The 15,749-nt window shown below is 45.1% G+C and overlaps 1 protein-coding gene across 1 annotated transcript; it reads right to left on the reverse strand.

Moving 5' to 3' along the window:
* Positions 1-1,704: 1,704 nt before the first annotated feature.
* On the reverse strand, positions 1,705-5,858 carry LOC135716073 (WD repeat-containing protein on Y chromosome-like; the record flags this gene model as incomplete). Its single annotated transcript, XM_065238906.1, has 5 exons — positions 5,415-5,858; positions 5,243-5,354; positions 3,345-5,184; positions 3,091-3,291; positions 1,705-2,190 (listed from the first exon to the last, which is right to left on the reverse strand). Coding segments are annotated over exons 1-5 (3,083 nt in total), but the record flags the coding sequence as incomplete, so codon positions are not given.
* Between the last annotated feature and the right edge of the window lie 9,891 nt (positions 5,859-15,749).

Here is a 15,749-nt window from a genome sequence, read left to right on the forward strand (position 1 = left end):
CGAGCTCTTTTTCAATAATTGCAACATGTGAATAATTCAGAACAAGCTTAAAATTGTTCTAGAGCTAAATTGGGTTTGAAAGAAGGTCAAACTACAAACGAACAGCTCAGCTGCTCTGAACCCTATGACAATTATGCTTTCCCAATACATTCTCTCACTATAAACCTGTCATTTCTAGCCTATCTGAACTATTTAATAAATGGAAACCATAACATGGGTTACGCTCCTCCTAAGCGGGCCCTCCGCATCCTACCTCTGTCTTATCTCAAATGCCAATGGATTGAATGCATCAATATATACATTGGAAATGACGTTCAATCAAATAAACCCATACCCCACTCACAACCACATTAATCACAATGAAACATTGTGACAGAGCACGGACTTGAGGTTACTAGAGTATTAAATAATCTAGGTCCCATTTAGGATTAAATCTGAAAAATCCAAACTTGGCCAACGCCCACCACCATGCACGTTGTTCCCTGAGTAATACTTCAATGAAGAATGAAAAAGGTTTTCACGAAAATAGAAGGATCACTGTTGGGCACTTTCTGATATATTTTAATAGCATAATTCCCTTGCAAACCCAAATAAATCTATCTGCGTAAAAATATATAAAATAAGAATGATTTGCAGCAAAACCCGCCAGTATCGCACCCAGTGTCGAAACCCGCCAGTATCGTACCCAGTGCCTATACGTAAGCGTACTACAACGCGGCTCTCAAACAAAGGAGTAACAAGTGTGATACTATCACTGCTAGACTAGATCTTTGGTTCTCGCATGCAGTGGTTTATCAGAGAGGGGACGCTTGATTGCCTGCCCATGGCGCCATTCTATCGCGGCATGAGCCAGCAACGCCGGCCATAAACCTATCGTCTCCAACACTCCACTATAAAGCATGAAGCCTGCCCACCAAGAGCAAGGTGCAAAAACTAATCAAGGGGAGGGATAACGGGACTTATTACGGATGTCACTTCACGGTGAAAACTTGTCACTTGTTGTCACGGTGAAGTGATTCCCATTTGATTTGTACGGCAATCACGGCTCTTATTACCGATGTCACTTCACGGTGAAGTGACAACTTATCACTCACGGTGAAGTGTTTCCCATTTGATTTACACGGCAATCACTTCACCGTGAGTGACAACTGGTCACTTCACTTCGTTTTCACCGTGAAGTGACACCCGTAATAAGGCCCTATGAGTATCACTTTCTTATCACCGTGTAGTGACACCCATAATAAGGCCCAACATTTGTATTGTGAAATTTCTTCAGTAAAAATGTGCATTTCAGGTGAACTCTGCACATCTAACAAATTCTCACGGCATAGGAATTTTAAGAAAAAAAAAAAAAAAATCAAAACTTCAGAGTTAGGAAAATGATCAAGACGGGTTCATTTTTCGTAGGTAAATAAGTAGTATCAAAGTAGATGCAAATTGATAGTCAATAGCGTTGTTGACGAAAATCCATATGGGACTGATTTGCGATTTACTCAGTGTGGATAGTTTTTCCCACGTTTAATCAAAGCCTTAGTCATATTAATTGTAAACAAGATAAGGTGCTCAACATTTTGAGTTTGAGCCTGAGCATTTAATGTGACCTATAAACGATATGATTTGTTAACGATTTTTTGATTTAGAAATGAAATCATTCGATAGACAACAATTTAGTTTTCCCACTCATTTTTATCCTGAAAACTATACGAATCAATTCTATCCACGTAGACGTTCACCTGTTCCGCCTCAGTCAGCATCTTCTTGCTATCGAGCAGCTTCAAAGTTTTCATCTCTGCAAGTCTCAAATACCCATACGCGATCATACCTCGGTCTTCGGGGTCCATCTTTGGAACCGGATGGTAGTTGGTTCGTTGTCCGAAGGGAAATGTTTTCCGTTTCCAGTAAGGCGGATCCAACGGTTCTCCATAGGTTTCGATCACCGTTCCAGTACGGATTTGGCTTTGGCTTTCTTCTTGCACCAGTCGGCTAAAGTTAACGCACCGTTCGCCGCCTCGCAACACTTGAGCGGTGGTGAAACTCACCTCCCGCTCTAGCTCCGGTGGGATCCGGAAGCGGTACCCACTAGGGACGGGACTGTTCAGCTCGAGAGTGGGCCATTTGACAGGACTTCCAAGCAGTCCTACGTAGCGACCACCGAGGGTCCAAATGCGAATCGATCTATCGCTGCTGGATCTGAAATTAAAAAGGTTTGCTTTTCAAAAGTCAAAGAAGAGAATGTAGGTCACAAGAATTGGGTTCTCTAAGGGTATTAAGGTAAATGCATATTCGTAATATGCATTAACACTGGAATTACGGAGAGCTAAATACTATCGCGGAATACCAGGTTCACGAATCACTCGGTCCTAAAAGTTCAACCAGCTGGATCTCGGTGGTTTCGCAACCAATTTTAAAAATTCATTCACCAATGTCTTACCCTTAGTGGCCGGTGGTGTAATGGTAAGCGTGATCAACTCTCACCCCAGCAGGCCTGGGTTCAATCCCAGTCAGCACCGTCGGGGTGTTCTGAGGCATAACATATCTGATCACACCTTCCTTCCAAAGGGAAGTAAAGCCGTTGGTCCCCGGTTCATGAATTGATGAGTCGATAGGTAGGGTCCAGGTGTGGGAGCTGCCTTCCTGGCGTTGGTAGCATTGGTACTCTGTACGAAAAACTAAACCGACGGAAAACAAATCAAGAAAAAAAAAGACTAAAAAGTTCGTTGCTCGACGAAACTTACGTTTGATTGAGCTATATTTCGCGTCTGTTATGACTCAAATTTATGTCAAAATTGACCTAAATTTACATGAAAAATGTGTACGGTCGTGTCTTTAGTACAACTTCTTGCGTTTTGAAACTTAAAGTACCAAAAAACCATGCTTATTTTTTCAGAAAGACATTGATTTTGTCTAAAACTTTGTATCAGACGTCATTTCGATCAGAAATGCTGAATTTTTCCGGAAAATTTCATGGACGCCATTTTGAAAATATGTTGTGATCCAAAATGGACGAATTTTAGCAAAAATGTGAAGCATTTCTCATAACAACAAATAACGCAAAAGTTCATACAAATCGTTTAGATTAAAGTCACTCACGATAGAAGTAGCTCCGAATCAGCCAGGTAAACCAAGTCGGTCACACAAGCTCGATGTGCTTGGTAGGAATTCAGCAGCCAAGGCTTAGGTTGATTGGCCACCGACCGTTTGGCTCGACCCGGCACTACGTCATCCAGTAGAAACGGAAACTTCATCCTCAAAGCAGGACGATTCACTTTGGGTCGACGAGCTTCTGGAACGCTGAAAAGGAAAATGTATGCATTTTTCGATCATCCGACATTGTACTTCCTTACCAATAGTCCTCAATTAACCAAACTTTAACGTAACCCAAGCGGGACCCAGTGAACAGGAATCGATTTTCCGGATCAGTCGTCATGGCAATAACCCGATCACCAGCCTTGTGCACTGCACTGAATGACCCAAGGTACTCGCCGTACAGATCGTGCGAATAAACCTGCACCGACCCGGTGTCCAGCGATGCGATCAGAGTGCCATATTCAGGATGCCGTGGTCGTGCTTCCAGGAACAGTAATTTATAAATGGTCAGCTGTCGGAGCAGCTCCGCCGCCGTGGGCAGTACGATCCTGGTCAGCCGCCGTTGAGGTTGAAATATCGACATCCTCGTTCGTCTACGTATTGCCACAGGCTTCCTCTCCAAATCAATGGGGATCTTCTGCCTCGGTCTGGCTGCATCGTACCTTCGGTATGCTTCTCCAGTGTCAATCCTCCAAAAAATGAGCTCTCCCGAGTAGCTGCAGGTGGCTATCGTTTTGGGCTTTGTGTGATTTATCGCTGCACATATAATATCACCAAAGTGAAGTTTCTTCCACGGATTTCCTCGGAGGAATTCCATTTCGGATGATCCTACTGGAAACTCGACTATCACGTGGTTCCATCCCATGGCCAGGATACCTCTAGGTTCCCAAAATATAGCCGTTACTTCACAATTCCTTTCGATACTCAAGGAACTCATCAGTGAACCGCTGTTAAAATGCCATATCTTCAAAATGCCAATGCGATCACCAGTAATCAGCAGCTGAAGCTTCGGATCGAAACAGGCAGCTGTAATCTGGACCTTCTCTACTATACCATGGATTTCTTCTGTATGAGCGTCGGCAATTACCGTTAACCTTCGATTGTTGGTATAGTCCCAAACTATAATGAAACTATCCAAGCCACAACTCACAACCATCTTAAACAGTGGGTTGTACAACAAAATAGAAATCGGTAGAGTATGACTTTTTCCATCGGTAACCTCAACCTTAATCTTCGGACAACAGCTAACAGCCAATACTTTATTAGCACCCACCAACAGCTCACGATCCCGGTCGTTGTAGTAAGCGCAAGCCTGAAGAGTCCTGTGCAAGTTTGTCGAGAAAGCACTGTACTTCTGAAACAAAGCTTTATTCCGCACGTCCCAAACTATCACGATCTTTAGGCAATCCATACTGTACAGCTTTTCAGATCCATCCTGTAGAAAGAGGAAAACTACTCTGGCTCTGTGCCCCGCCAAAGTCGCCGTTGGTTCGCCTGGGTGCTGACAATCCCATAACCTTAGTTTTCCATCCGGACCACCGGTCGCCAGAAAGTCTTTCTCATGATTGAACGCAAAACACAATACACCCTTTGGAGCCACGAACTCCGTCTTCCTGTCCAGTTTTTCAGCATCTTGAATCACCAATGATGTTTGCAACGTGCTGTCGTCTAAAGGATCATTTTCCGAACATACCACGATGCTATTGGTCGATTCAACAAACTGCACTTGCCGTACAATGTCCGGAAGTAGCCGACCATAGTCTGTACACGTCATTTGTCGACATGATCCTTCGATCAGTTCCAGGAACGTCATTCTTATAACATCGGTAGCCGGATCGAACTTATCTTTAAACTGCAGCACCCGAACGAATCCGACGTAGTCACCGAGCACCATTATGCTTCCAGTAGTGGGGGAAAAATGATAGTACAACTTGTTGATTGCATTGGGAATCCGATTGACAATCATTTTAAGGGTGAACCCAGTTGCAAAAATATCGTAGAAGCGAAGTTCACACTCCAAACATGTAACGCAAAAGTAGTGCTGGTCCGGAAGGACTGCTGTATCCAGGATCCTTGTTATGGTGCGCTTGAGATCGACTGTGAAAATTTCCATGGTTGAAAAACTTGTAAAACATAGAACAATTTCGGAGCATACCGCTGCAGGCGTTCCCAATTTTGGTGTGCTTCCAATCGCGATTCCAAAAATTGATCTCACCTTCGCGGCTTGAAGTGATCCAGTACCCTTTGTCCCAGTTGACAGGTTCGTCCTACGATTGGAGGGCACATAATCGAAAAATCTTTTTACGAAACAACTCACCCAACCCTACATAGGTAAACAATGGACTATATTCGATTTTCGTCACTGGATAGGTTTGCCCCGGAAGTTTCCGTTCCGTGTCGCACGATATGGGTAGATCCAATGACTCCTGCACCACCATCGTCGCCATCGGGTCATCGTTCTGTAGTCCCAGAATCAAGTAGCTTAGCAGTTCATCCCATTGGCAGTACTCGTCCAGGTTGGTGTTCATTCTCATAAATAGCGTTTCAAACTGTGCATCATTGAGCTGCACTCCGGTGAGACGGTACAGTTCCTCGCGTAGCTCATGAGGAAGTATCTGATCCCGTCTGGAGAAAAAAAGCTTATACAATTCCTCAATGTCATCGTGCGAGAGATATCGATGCAGTAGTTGGGCATCAAATGTGGGTGCGCCAACGGCTGGCACTGTTAATGGCCCATGAACTTGATCGGGATCTTGATTGTGTTCATTCATTGCGGGGGATTTGAGTGGGTATTCACTACGTCAGACTGATATTATTTATTTCTTTTAGAAGCAGGTTACTGCGATTTTAGTGACGGCCATAGTTTACTATGAAAAAGTGAAAGTTTCATGCAGGACAGGAGGTTTTAACTCTGCACACTGTACCGAAACCAAGGGGCATTCAACTCTGCACACATTAATTCGTACCGAGTGATTGAGTTGTGCCGAAAGCTGTGCCAAGCGTTGTGACGAACGTGCCTATCAAGGACAATCAGAGTATGCCTATCATAGTTTCAATATTCCATGAGTTTGGCAACCCGAAAGTTTTGACTTTTATTATTGTCTTTACAATCTCAATTTCTCTGATGGATCATGGCAAGCATTCACGTTGATTCTCATTAGAGTGTTAGCGGGTCTGCAGGTAGAAGAGGAACTGGAAACCATCATGCAAATTCAACTCGTCCACAATATTCTGGGAGATATTCTAGCTCGATGTCTTTTTGAATCCTTGATGCCTTGCAGGTGCACAGAAACAAAGGATAAATCCGATCAATGATGAAAGAAATCCCTCCTCGACTAATGTAAGCCCATAACTCGAACGGGCGATAGTTCAATCTCATGCCAGGAGCAATACCATCGAACCAGTTTTAAATCATCTGATAGACTCAGAAGTGCATGTCCCCAAAGCTATAATCCAAGCCTATCGTATCGCCTACCTTTCAAGCCTACCAAACTACGATCTGATTAAGTTGTGTGGTACCTTCCCACCACCGATGAAAACTATCAAACATCTCCCTCTGAAGATCTATCATGCTTTAGAAATAGGATTCTCGTCCACCACAGACTTCAGCGGAAGCGCTTTATCCGGCGCCTGTACCCAAGTAACCACCAAGCCCACTAACTAAACGATAATCGTCCTTTTTGCGATATAAGGTAAATAAAGGGTTTCCGAACTTTTTGCAAGAAGGGCGATTAGCGAGCATGTTGGTTACTTGAGTAGGTCTGAATAGAACTAGAGAAGTTTCCACCCAATCCACTCAGCTCCTCATAGATGACAAACGTGGGCGATTCACGAGTCAAGAGGTAAGAGCAGTACTTATAAATCTTTCAAAAAATTATGGACATCCCCACAAAGTCCTGTTATCCCATCGAAGTCCATACTGGGAAGAACTTCCGAGGAAAAAGGCAGGAGAAAATGTGTAAATGTGTTTGGAGCGAGGGTGACACGCTTGGCATAGATGACCGACCCGCAGTGACTCACGAAGAGCTACTGATTCCGATCCATAGCATAGCGGTGCAGCTTCTTCCTCCTTTGATGGTTGCTTATCAAGAGCCACATGTGAAAAGGACATACAAGCTTTTTGTAAACAAACCTTTGTAGGCCCTTTTTTCGCCAACCGAGGGTCGCTTAAGCAAACCAGCAATTTCATCGGGAAGGGGAAAGTTTCCCCTACCCGGTGATGTTAAAGGTTTGCGTTGGTGTCATATGGGTGGCGAGAAAAGGGGATAAGAAGGTTTGTTTACAAACAACTTGTATGCCCTTTTCACATGTTGTTCTTGTTATGTGGGCTTTGCAGCTCGCTGCTTGCAGGCAGTCTTTCGTTGTTACTGGAGAACAATTTTCAACGCCACACTGCTGCTACTAATTTCAACGACCGAACACCACTACACAGTGGTGTGGTCGTTGGGAGCGTGTGGTTCTGAGTATGGCGATGATTGTGCAAAATATTACGCAATTTCATCCTCCCTATTTGCACGCGCCCGAGGATCGGAGGCGAATGCCACTTCGACTTGTTTCGGCTCCTTACTACTCTCTGACGACTGTGCTGGGGAAGCAGCATATGCATGTAGGTAATTAGTGGATTTGTTAGTTAATTCGACGCTTTTGGACAATGCTGGACATTTACCAGTTTTTCAATAGTTTCTTATTGAAAATCAACATTCGGAAACATTGTTATCGATGCGTAGCCATATTTCTGATCGATTGGTGATAAAATTATTGAAATTGGACCAGGGGCAGCTGAGTTATTAACGTTCAAAATCTTTCTTAATTTGTTACATGTTCCATTTTCGGTTTTCACAAAGTGTACCCCCATATAGAAATCAAAGACGTAGTCCTACGTCAAAAACGTGATTCGTCATGAATTTTGGTGAACTTTCTGATACTGAATGTGAGTATTCATGAAGCTATAGATGCTCGATGCTTCCGAATATATCATTAAAGGCAATCGTCTCTAGAGTTAACCCGTTTTAGCCGCCTTGACTGCCGTATTGACAAGACGCTCTGGACCGGTCATGGTGTAGATGAACTTGACTTAAGTGAGGCCCGAATAGAAGCTGTTGTAGATGAAAACACGATCCGCTGGGATTTTTACTGTGATTCGTAAAGAAGGACTTAGTTTTGCTAGGTTTGAAGCGATTCATGATTCAGGCAATACTTACATAATTATTTGAACGATCTTCGACTCCCGGTGGGAACCCGTTTGTTGTTATAAAATTCTTGATCGAATCCTTGTATCACCAGTTTTATGTATGACACTCTCTCACTAGCTTCATTTCGGAGTAAACAAAGTATTGAACCTTAGCAACGATTGGCAAAACATCAACACTCAACAGTGATGCCGTTTTATATTATATTGTCTGTGTCCTACTTGTCAAAGTGTGCCTTAATGTGCCGAACAGTGCATCATGCTGTGTTTCGGAAAAGTGTGTAGAGATGATTGCCCCTTAACCGAAACACAGCATGACACACTGTTTGGTACTATAGGGCACACTTTGACAAGTAGTACACAAACAATATAATATAAAACGGCATTATTGTTGACTGTCGACGTTTTACCAATAATTTCTAAAGTTGACTAAATACGTTGTAAAACAACGATTCAACCACGAATTTAAGAAATACAAACCGGTTTCGATGATCCCTCGAAGATTTCCCCCGAAAAGGCCTAGGTTCAATCCAAGGGGCAAAACAGCTTTACGCTGAGTTGCTTTGTTAACTACTAGGCTTACTCTGTTGGCTCCCTTCACATATTAGACGTCATCGTTGTGTGTTAACACAATATAATCATAGAGGTTACTCTAAGACTAGTAGGTCCCGAAGAAACGTGCCCAACTTTTTGGCTCAGCTCTGGTACTATCTTCGGTCCCAAGCTAATCGATTCACCCTCGAAACATAGGAAAATCCAATAACCCCTCATTTTCTCTGTCAAACTTTCATAGCGAATCAAAACAAACATTGAGTAGTACTAGAATTTTGACTAGAATAGGGTACGTTAATCGATTTGCTTGGGACCAATAGGCTAGTCATGTAATGAGCCAATTAAAAATTGATAGTTTCGTATTGATTGTTGATATAATTGTTCAGATCGGTTATTGGAACGATTTAAATTCCATGAATTGTTCAGAAAACGGCTCGCACGATGCTGGGAAAGCTTTCAAATGGTTCTGGTGAAAAATAAGTTCGGGCATTATCCCAAGAAGGTTTCCGCTGTTCTGATCCAGGGTCTAGAAGCAGGAGAAGTACTGAAAGTACCGCTAGTGTTACCATCAAGAGATGAGTCTCGGGATGAGAAGGATCCCAAGTAACAATTTTGGTTTTTTAAGGGTTCTGAAGACCCTGATTTAGACTTGTAGCATGCTTTAGAACCTCGAAACAAATTTGCAATATTACTTGGGATGGGACCTCAACGTCATCTAGAAGATATCATGGAACCGGTAGAACACGGCCGAGATCCAAATGGATCGTTCTACAATAGTTGGAAGAGGGTTTCTAGAGCACGGAGGATGGCTGGCAAAGGACTGGGATAATGCGTACCACCGGTAATTCGCGTACTTAAAGGTTATAAAATAGACCCGTCACGCAAGTGAAAGTGGTCCTTAGCCTCTTGCCCAGTAACTCCTATCCCTTCCTCTCCACGACGCCGGCTGGAAGCCTTAGGGAAGATCAGGTAACCAACCCCGGTGGAAACTTTGGTCGTATGCTGACAGGGAAGGGGGAGCTGCATCCTTTTCGGAGGATGTGGCTTACAAAACCCGACCGTCTGATCTCCATGTTTGCGGCTGAATACGAAATGCTTCTCCCCGAAAGCTATACCCTAGATGGCAGTCCCATCACGGCGGATAGGAGACCTTAGGCCAACCACCTGCTGTCTCCAAAACCTTCTAATTGTTACAGAAACCCATAATGAAAGATTACGAACTGATTTGATGGCAACGACTTTTAGCGCTCAACAACGGACAAGAATTGGAACATGGAATGTACTGACGCTAGCCCAACAGGGTAAACTGGCACAACTCGCCAGTGAGGCCCGCCGTATGAAGCTAGAAATCCTGGGACTTAGTGAAGTCCACTGGCCGAACTTTGGAGAACACAAGTTGTCTTCGGGACGGGCACTTTTATGTTCTGGTATGCGAGGTGAAAACGCTCCGCAACATCGTGGAGTTGGCTTTCTGCTTAGCGCCCAAGCATAGGCTGCGCTCATCAAGTGGAAACCTATCAATGAGAGAATAATCGTTGCCAGATTCAGAACACGGGTCCGAAACCTTACCATAACCCAACGTTATGCGCCAACCGATGCTGCCAAATTGCAGGACAAAGAGAACTTTTACAGTCTACTGAATGCTGTCGTGGATAAGACTCCAAGAGGTGATATCAAGATCTAAACAGGCGACTTCAATGCGAATATCGGCTCCGACAACTCGGACTATGAGAGCATTATGGGACGCCATGGTCTCGGAGATATGAGCGAGAACGGCGAGCTGCTTGAAGAGTTTTGTGGCAACAACGACATGGTGATCGTGGGTTCGCTCTTCCCCCATCGCCCAGTGCATAAAGTCACATGGGTCTCCCGTGATGGATATACAGAGAACCAAATCGACCACATCTGCATCAGCCGAAAATGGAGACGGAGCCTTCTTGATGCTCGGAATAAACGCAGCGCTAACAACGCGTCTGACCATCATCTCCTGGTCGGTGAGATTCGCCTACGCATTGCGCGGATTCAACGGCGGGAGGAGAGACTCGGGCGGCGATTCAACGCACGCTGACTGGAAGACCCAGCAGTGAAGAGATCGTTCGCAGCTAATATTCCGGAAGGTGGCAGCGTAGAAGAACAGTGGACGAGCATCAAGAATGCTTTTATTGAAACAAGCGAGAACAACCTGGTTGAGTTGCGCACTCAGAGGAAGGAGTGGATCACCGATGAAACCTGGAGGAAGATCGAAGAGCGGAGAGAAGCATAAGCCGCGATAGAGCGAGCAGGGACCCGAGGAGCCAAGAACGAGGTTCGTCAGCGGTATTCGGCTCTAGAGAAGGAAGTCAAGCGCTCTTGCAGACGGGACAAGCGAGCGTGAGTGGACTCCTGGGCCGCAGCAACTGGCCTCCTCTATGATGTTTCACGACGCCTGAGCGGGGCAAGGATGAACCCAAGGATGTCTGTGAAAGACGTGACTGGACAGTTGCTCACCGACCCCACTGACCAGTTAAAACGTTGGTTTGAGCACTTTGAACAACTTCTCGAAGTTTCAACGGTCAACCAACCATCAACATCTCGGCATGATCCACCAATGGTGAGGCGCTTTACTCGCGTCAACACTGAAGCTCCATCATTGCAGAAGATAGAAGCAGCCATGCTAAGTATGAAGTCCAACAAAGATGCTCAAAGCTGACCCCATGCTATCGTCACAAATGTTGCATCAACTATTCGTCAATATCTGGGACACCGCGACTTTTCCGGCCGACTGGATGCAGGGCGTCTTAGTAAAAGTCCCCAAGAAGGGGGATCCAACTGTATGCGACAACTGGCGAGGCGTCATGTTACTGTGTATTGTTCTCAAAGTTCTGTGTAAACTTATCCTCAATCGGATACAGGAGATAATCGACGCGACTCTCCGACGACAGCAGGCAGGATTCCGTGCTGGAAGACCATGTGTGGACCATATTGTCACGCTCCGCATCATCTTGGAGCAGGTCAATGAGTTCCCTGTACTTGGTATTCATTGACTACGAAAAAGCTTTCGACCGACTAAACCACGAAAACTTGTGGGGCGCTCTGAGACGCAAGGGAGTCCCTGATAAGATCGTCAACCTCATCGAAGTGCAGTACGAGGCTTTCTCATGCAGAGTGTTGCACAACGGAGCTTTGTCTGACCCGATTCGGGTAATCGCGGGTGTGAGGCAACGATGTATATTATCACCGCTACTGTTCCTCATCGTAATCGACGAGATCATGGTTGGAGCCGTTGACCATGTACCGAACCGTGGGCTGCTGTGGCAGCCTATTACCATGGAGCAACGACTTCGATTTGGCAGATGATGTTGCGTTATTAGCACAACGGCGCTCTGACATGCAGCGTAAGCTCGACGACCTTGTGGAACGCTCCTCTGAAACAGGTCTAACCATCAACGTCAACAAGACCAAATTGTTGGATGTCAATACGGAAAACCGTTCCAGTTTCACAGTAGCTGGGCAGGCAGTGGAGAAAGTCGAAAGCTTCCAATATCTTGGCAGCCAAATAGCGTCGGACGGCGACACCAAGAGCGACATAGGTGCACGGATTAAGAAGGCGAGGGCTGCTTTTGCCAGTTTGCGAAATGTATGGAGAGCGAATCAGCACCAAAATCCGAATTTTTAACTCGAACGTGAAGTCTGTGCTGTTATATGCCAGTTAAACATGGTGTGTATCAGCGGAGAACACTCAGAAGCTGCAGGTGTTTATCAACCGATGCCTGCGGTACATAATTCGTGCCTGGTGGCCCCACAATTGGATCTCAAATTCCAAGCTTCATCGTTTGTGCCATCAGAAGCCGATAGAGACAGAAATTCGTGAACGGAAGTGGAGGTGGGCCGATCACACACTACGACGGAGCGGAAACGAAATCTGCAGCAAGCACTGGACTGGATTCCAGCAGGACATCGCAGCAGAGGCAGACCCAGAGGCTCGTGGCGGTGCAGCCTAAACAGGGAAATTTGACTTGGGCCCAGGTCTAGGCCAAAGCTAGTAATAGCCCAGGATGGAAATATTTCACAAAGGCCCTTTGCATCCCTGGAGGTGCGCAAGATCGTTAAGTAAGTAAGGAGATTAAAAGTCTTCAACTTTCGGACGGGATGGACTATCGGAGTCTCGTTGGAGAGTTTCTCTACATTGCCATTTATTCTAGGCCGGATGTAGCAGCTAGCGTAGCGATATTGAGTCGTAAAGTGAGTGAGCCTACGGAGGCGGATTGGGTAGTGGCAAAACGTTTTGTTCGCTATTTGAAGGCAACGAAAAAGTGGAGATTGAAGTACACCGACGCGGGTGGAAAGCTGACCGTATATTCGGATGCCGATTGGGCTGGTGACGTTGGTACAAGAAGATCTACAACAGGGTTTGTCTTTTACTAAGCCGGAGGAGCAGTATCGCGGGTTAGTTGAAGGCAAAATTGCGTCACACTTTCTTCGATGGAATCCGAATATGTGGCGCTGAGTGATGCTAGTCAGGAACTGATTTCGCTTTAGAGCTTGCTGAAGGACATGGGTGAACAGCTGAGCGATCCTGTCAAAGTGATGGAGGATAACCAAAGCTGTATCCAGTTCGTAACTTCAGAACGCAAGAGTCGTCGGTCCATGGATATTCAGGTGCGGGAACATTTCGTGAAGCAACTGTGTGATGACGGATGCATCGAGTTGCAGTACTGACCAACTGAAGACATGGTGGCCGATGTGCTCACTAAACTGGTGGGTTCAGTTAGACAAGTGAAGTTTGCACGTTATCGTCGTAGGATGGCAGTGTTCGTCGAGGAGGGGTGTTGGTACAACAATGACAATGTCACCTTTCACCACACACCTTGAAACAAAGAGCTACCCTGTAGAGACAGTGTTAGCGACCAAGAAGGTAGCAGAGCGAGAGCGTAGCGTCATTTATACAAGGTCTGGTCCAAAGGGCTTATTGGTGTAAGTGAAATGTGCAAATGTTCAGTGTTGTTCGTATTTCATTGCAATGTTTATCTTTTAACACGAAACAGCTGTTGCAGCGACATAATACTATCTGTTTGCACCCGCATAAATGCGAACCATTAGTTGAGCTTACCAAAATGGTTAAACATTATTTATAATCCCTGCTAAACTTTAACTGAAATGGTTTTGTAACTATACATGAACGTTTCTGTGATAAAGTTTTAACCTTATATATTAAGGTTTTTTTGAAGTTGTTACCCAACGGTAACTTAATTTAGGTTTGCATATGGCATGGTGTTGTAGGACGACCAAATTGTAGATAGCCAACGGTCAATTTGAATAAACTGCAGTCGGCCCAAACACAGTTTGCGTTTACTGGTGGGGAATATTAGCAACGTAGTGAAGCTGGTGTCGATCGTGGGCGGAACTGGAGCGAGGGGAAAAAACGGAGAATGGATTGAACGAGAGGATTGGTGGGTGGAAGGATGATTGGATTGATTCTATGTGCCAACCTGATTGCTAACAGAAGTTGAAACCACGATTCGGGAATTTGGAAGTGATTGTCGAGAGTGATCCGTTCGTTTTTTTCGGATGAGATAAGCCGTTGGTGACAGTGCGAGATAGTGAAAGCTCGTTGGTGAACCGGAGCAGACTCGTACCCGTGGAACGACCGGTCCAGGTCACCGGTTTGCCCAACCGGGTACTCGTAGCCCAGCGAAGTCGTTGGCATACGGCCGAGGGTCGAGTACGTCGCTTCTAGAGAACCGTGTCCGGTTCCCGGCAGTTGGACAATCCGTCGCTTCTGGCCGGCAATACCACGTGGAGTAGGGTTCGCCCAGCGACGTCGTTGGCACACGTAAGGTATTGACGCGAACGAACGCCTGCACGGCCATCGGCATGTGGACAAACCGTCCCGGCCGGCTGGAAACCTCATATTACCGTCAAACCATCGGTGCCTGATTGGTATCCTCCGTCGACGTCGTGAGCACACGACTGAGGATCCGAACAAGCCGAGACGAATCTGCCGTACGGGTCACTGCTGCCGACCACCCAGCCCAGCGCTACGAAATCCGCCTACCGAACCGTTCTCGTCCACCGTGACTTTAGACCAGCAGCTAAGGGCTTTGACTGTTCCCCGTCTGGAATGGCAGAGCATTTCCCGGGACCAAAACAGTTTTAAAGTGAACCTTACAAATAATGGGTTGTTAAGAACCATTATCAATCAAAATTTATGTTTTCTCCATACATTTTTGGGAAAGAAATTATATTAGAACCATTATATTTATAATTAGAGACTTTTAATGGTAATGGTTATGGGAGTCGCTAAGGTTGGTAAGGATGGTTTTGTAACATCCATCAACTTTATGTGGAATATATCGCGAATTGGTTGCCTGTAAATTACTGATTTACATTCCACGTAAAGTTGACCGATAATACAAAACCATTAATGGACGTTAGTGGCTACCATAACCATTACCATTGGCTCTCAAACCATAAGTAAAAAGTTTCTAATATAGTTCTCTTTCCAAGGGGTAATCAACTCTGCACACTGTGCCGAAACACAGCATGGTACACTTTTCGGCACGTTAAGGAACAAGACAAGTGTGTCGCGAACAATATTATATAAAACGCCAACACTGTTGAGCGATGAAGTTTTTCTAATCGCTTTACCCGTTGCGAAGGTTTGTTTTTTTCCCATGTGAAAAATAAATATCCGTCAGTGCAGGTCAATACTAGAGATCGACTATCAGATCCGGATTCGTTCAAAAAGATCCGGATTAGTATGGAGAGTGAATAATCTACAGCTAATGTTTTAAAGGAATCGGATCATCGGCCTTTCGCCCTGTTTTCAGTTCTGACAAACTCTACTTTTAAGCGCATGTTTGGAAACAGTTAAAGCTAGAATATGAAAGTTATGACTGCAGTTCCTGAAAAATCTAACGAGGAGAATTGATAGGTAAAATTG

The sequence above is a fragment of the Ochlerotatus camptorhynchus genome, unplaced genomic scaffold, assembly GCF_037179485.1.
Source record: "Ochlerotatus camptorhynchus isolate MF236.1 unplaced genomic scaffold, CSIRO-AGI_Acam_v1.1 ptg001110l, whole genome shotgun sequence".
NCBI lineage: Eukaryota > Metazoa > Arthropoda > Insecta > Diptera > Culicidae > Ochlerotatus > Ochlerotatus camptorhynchus.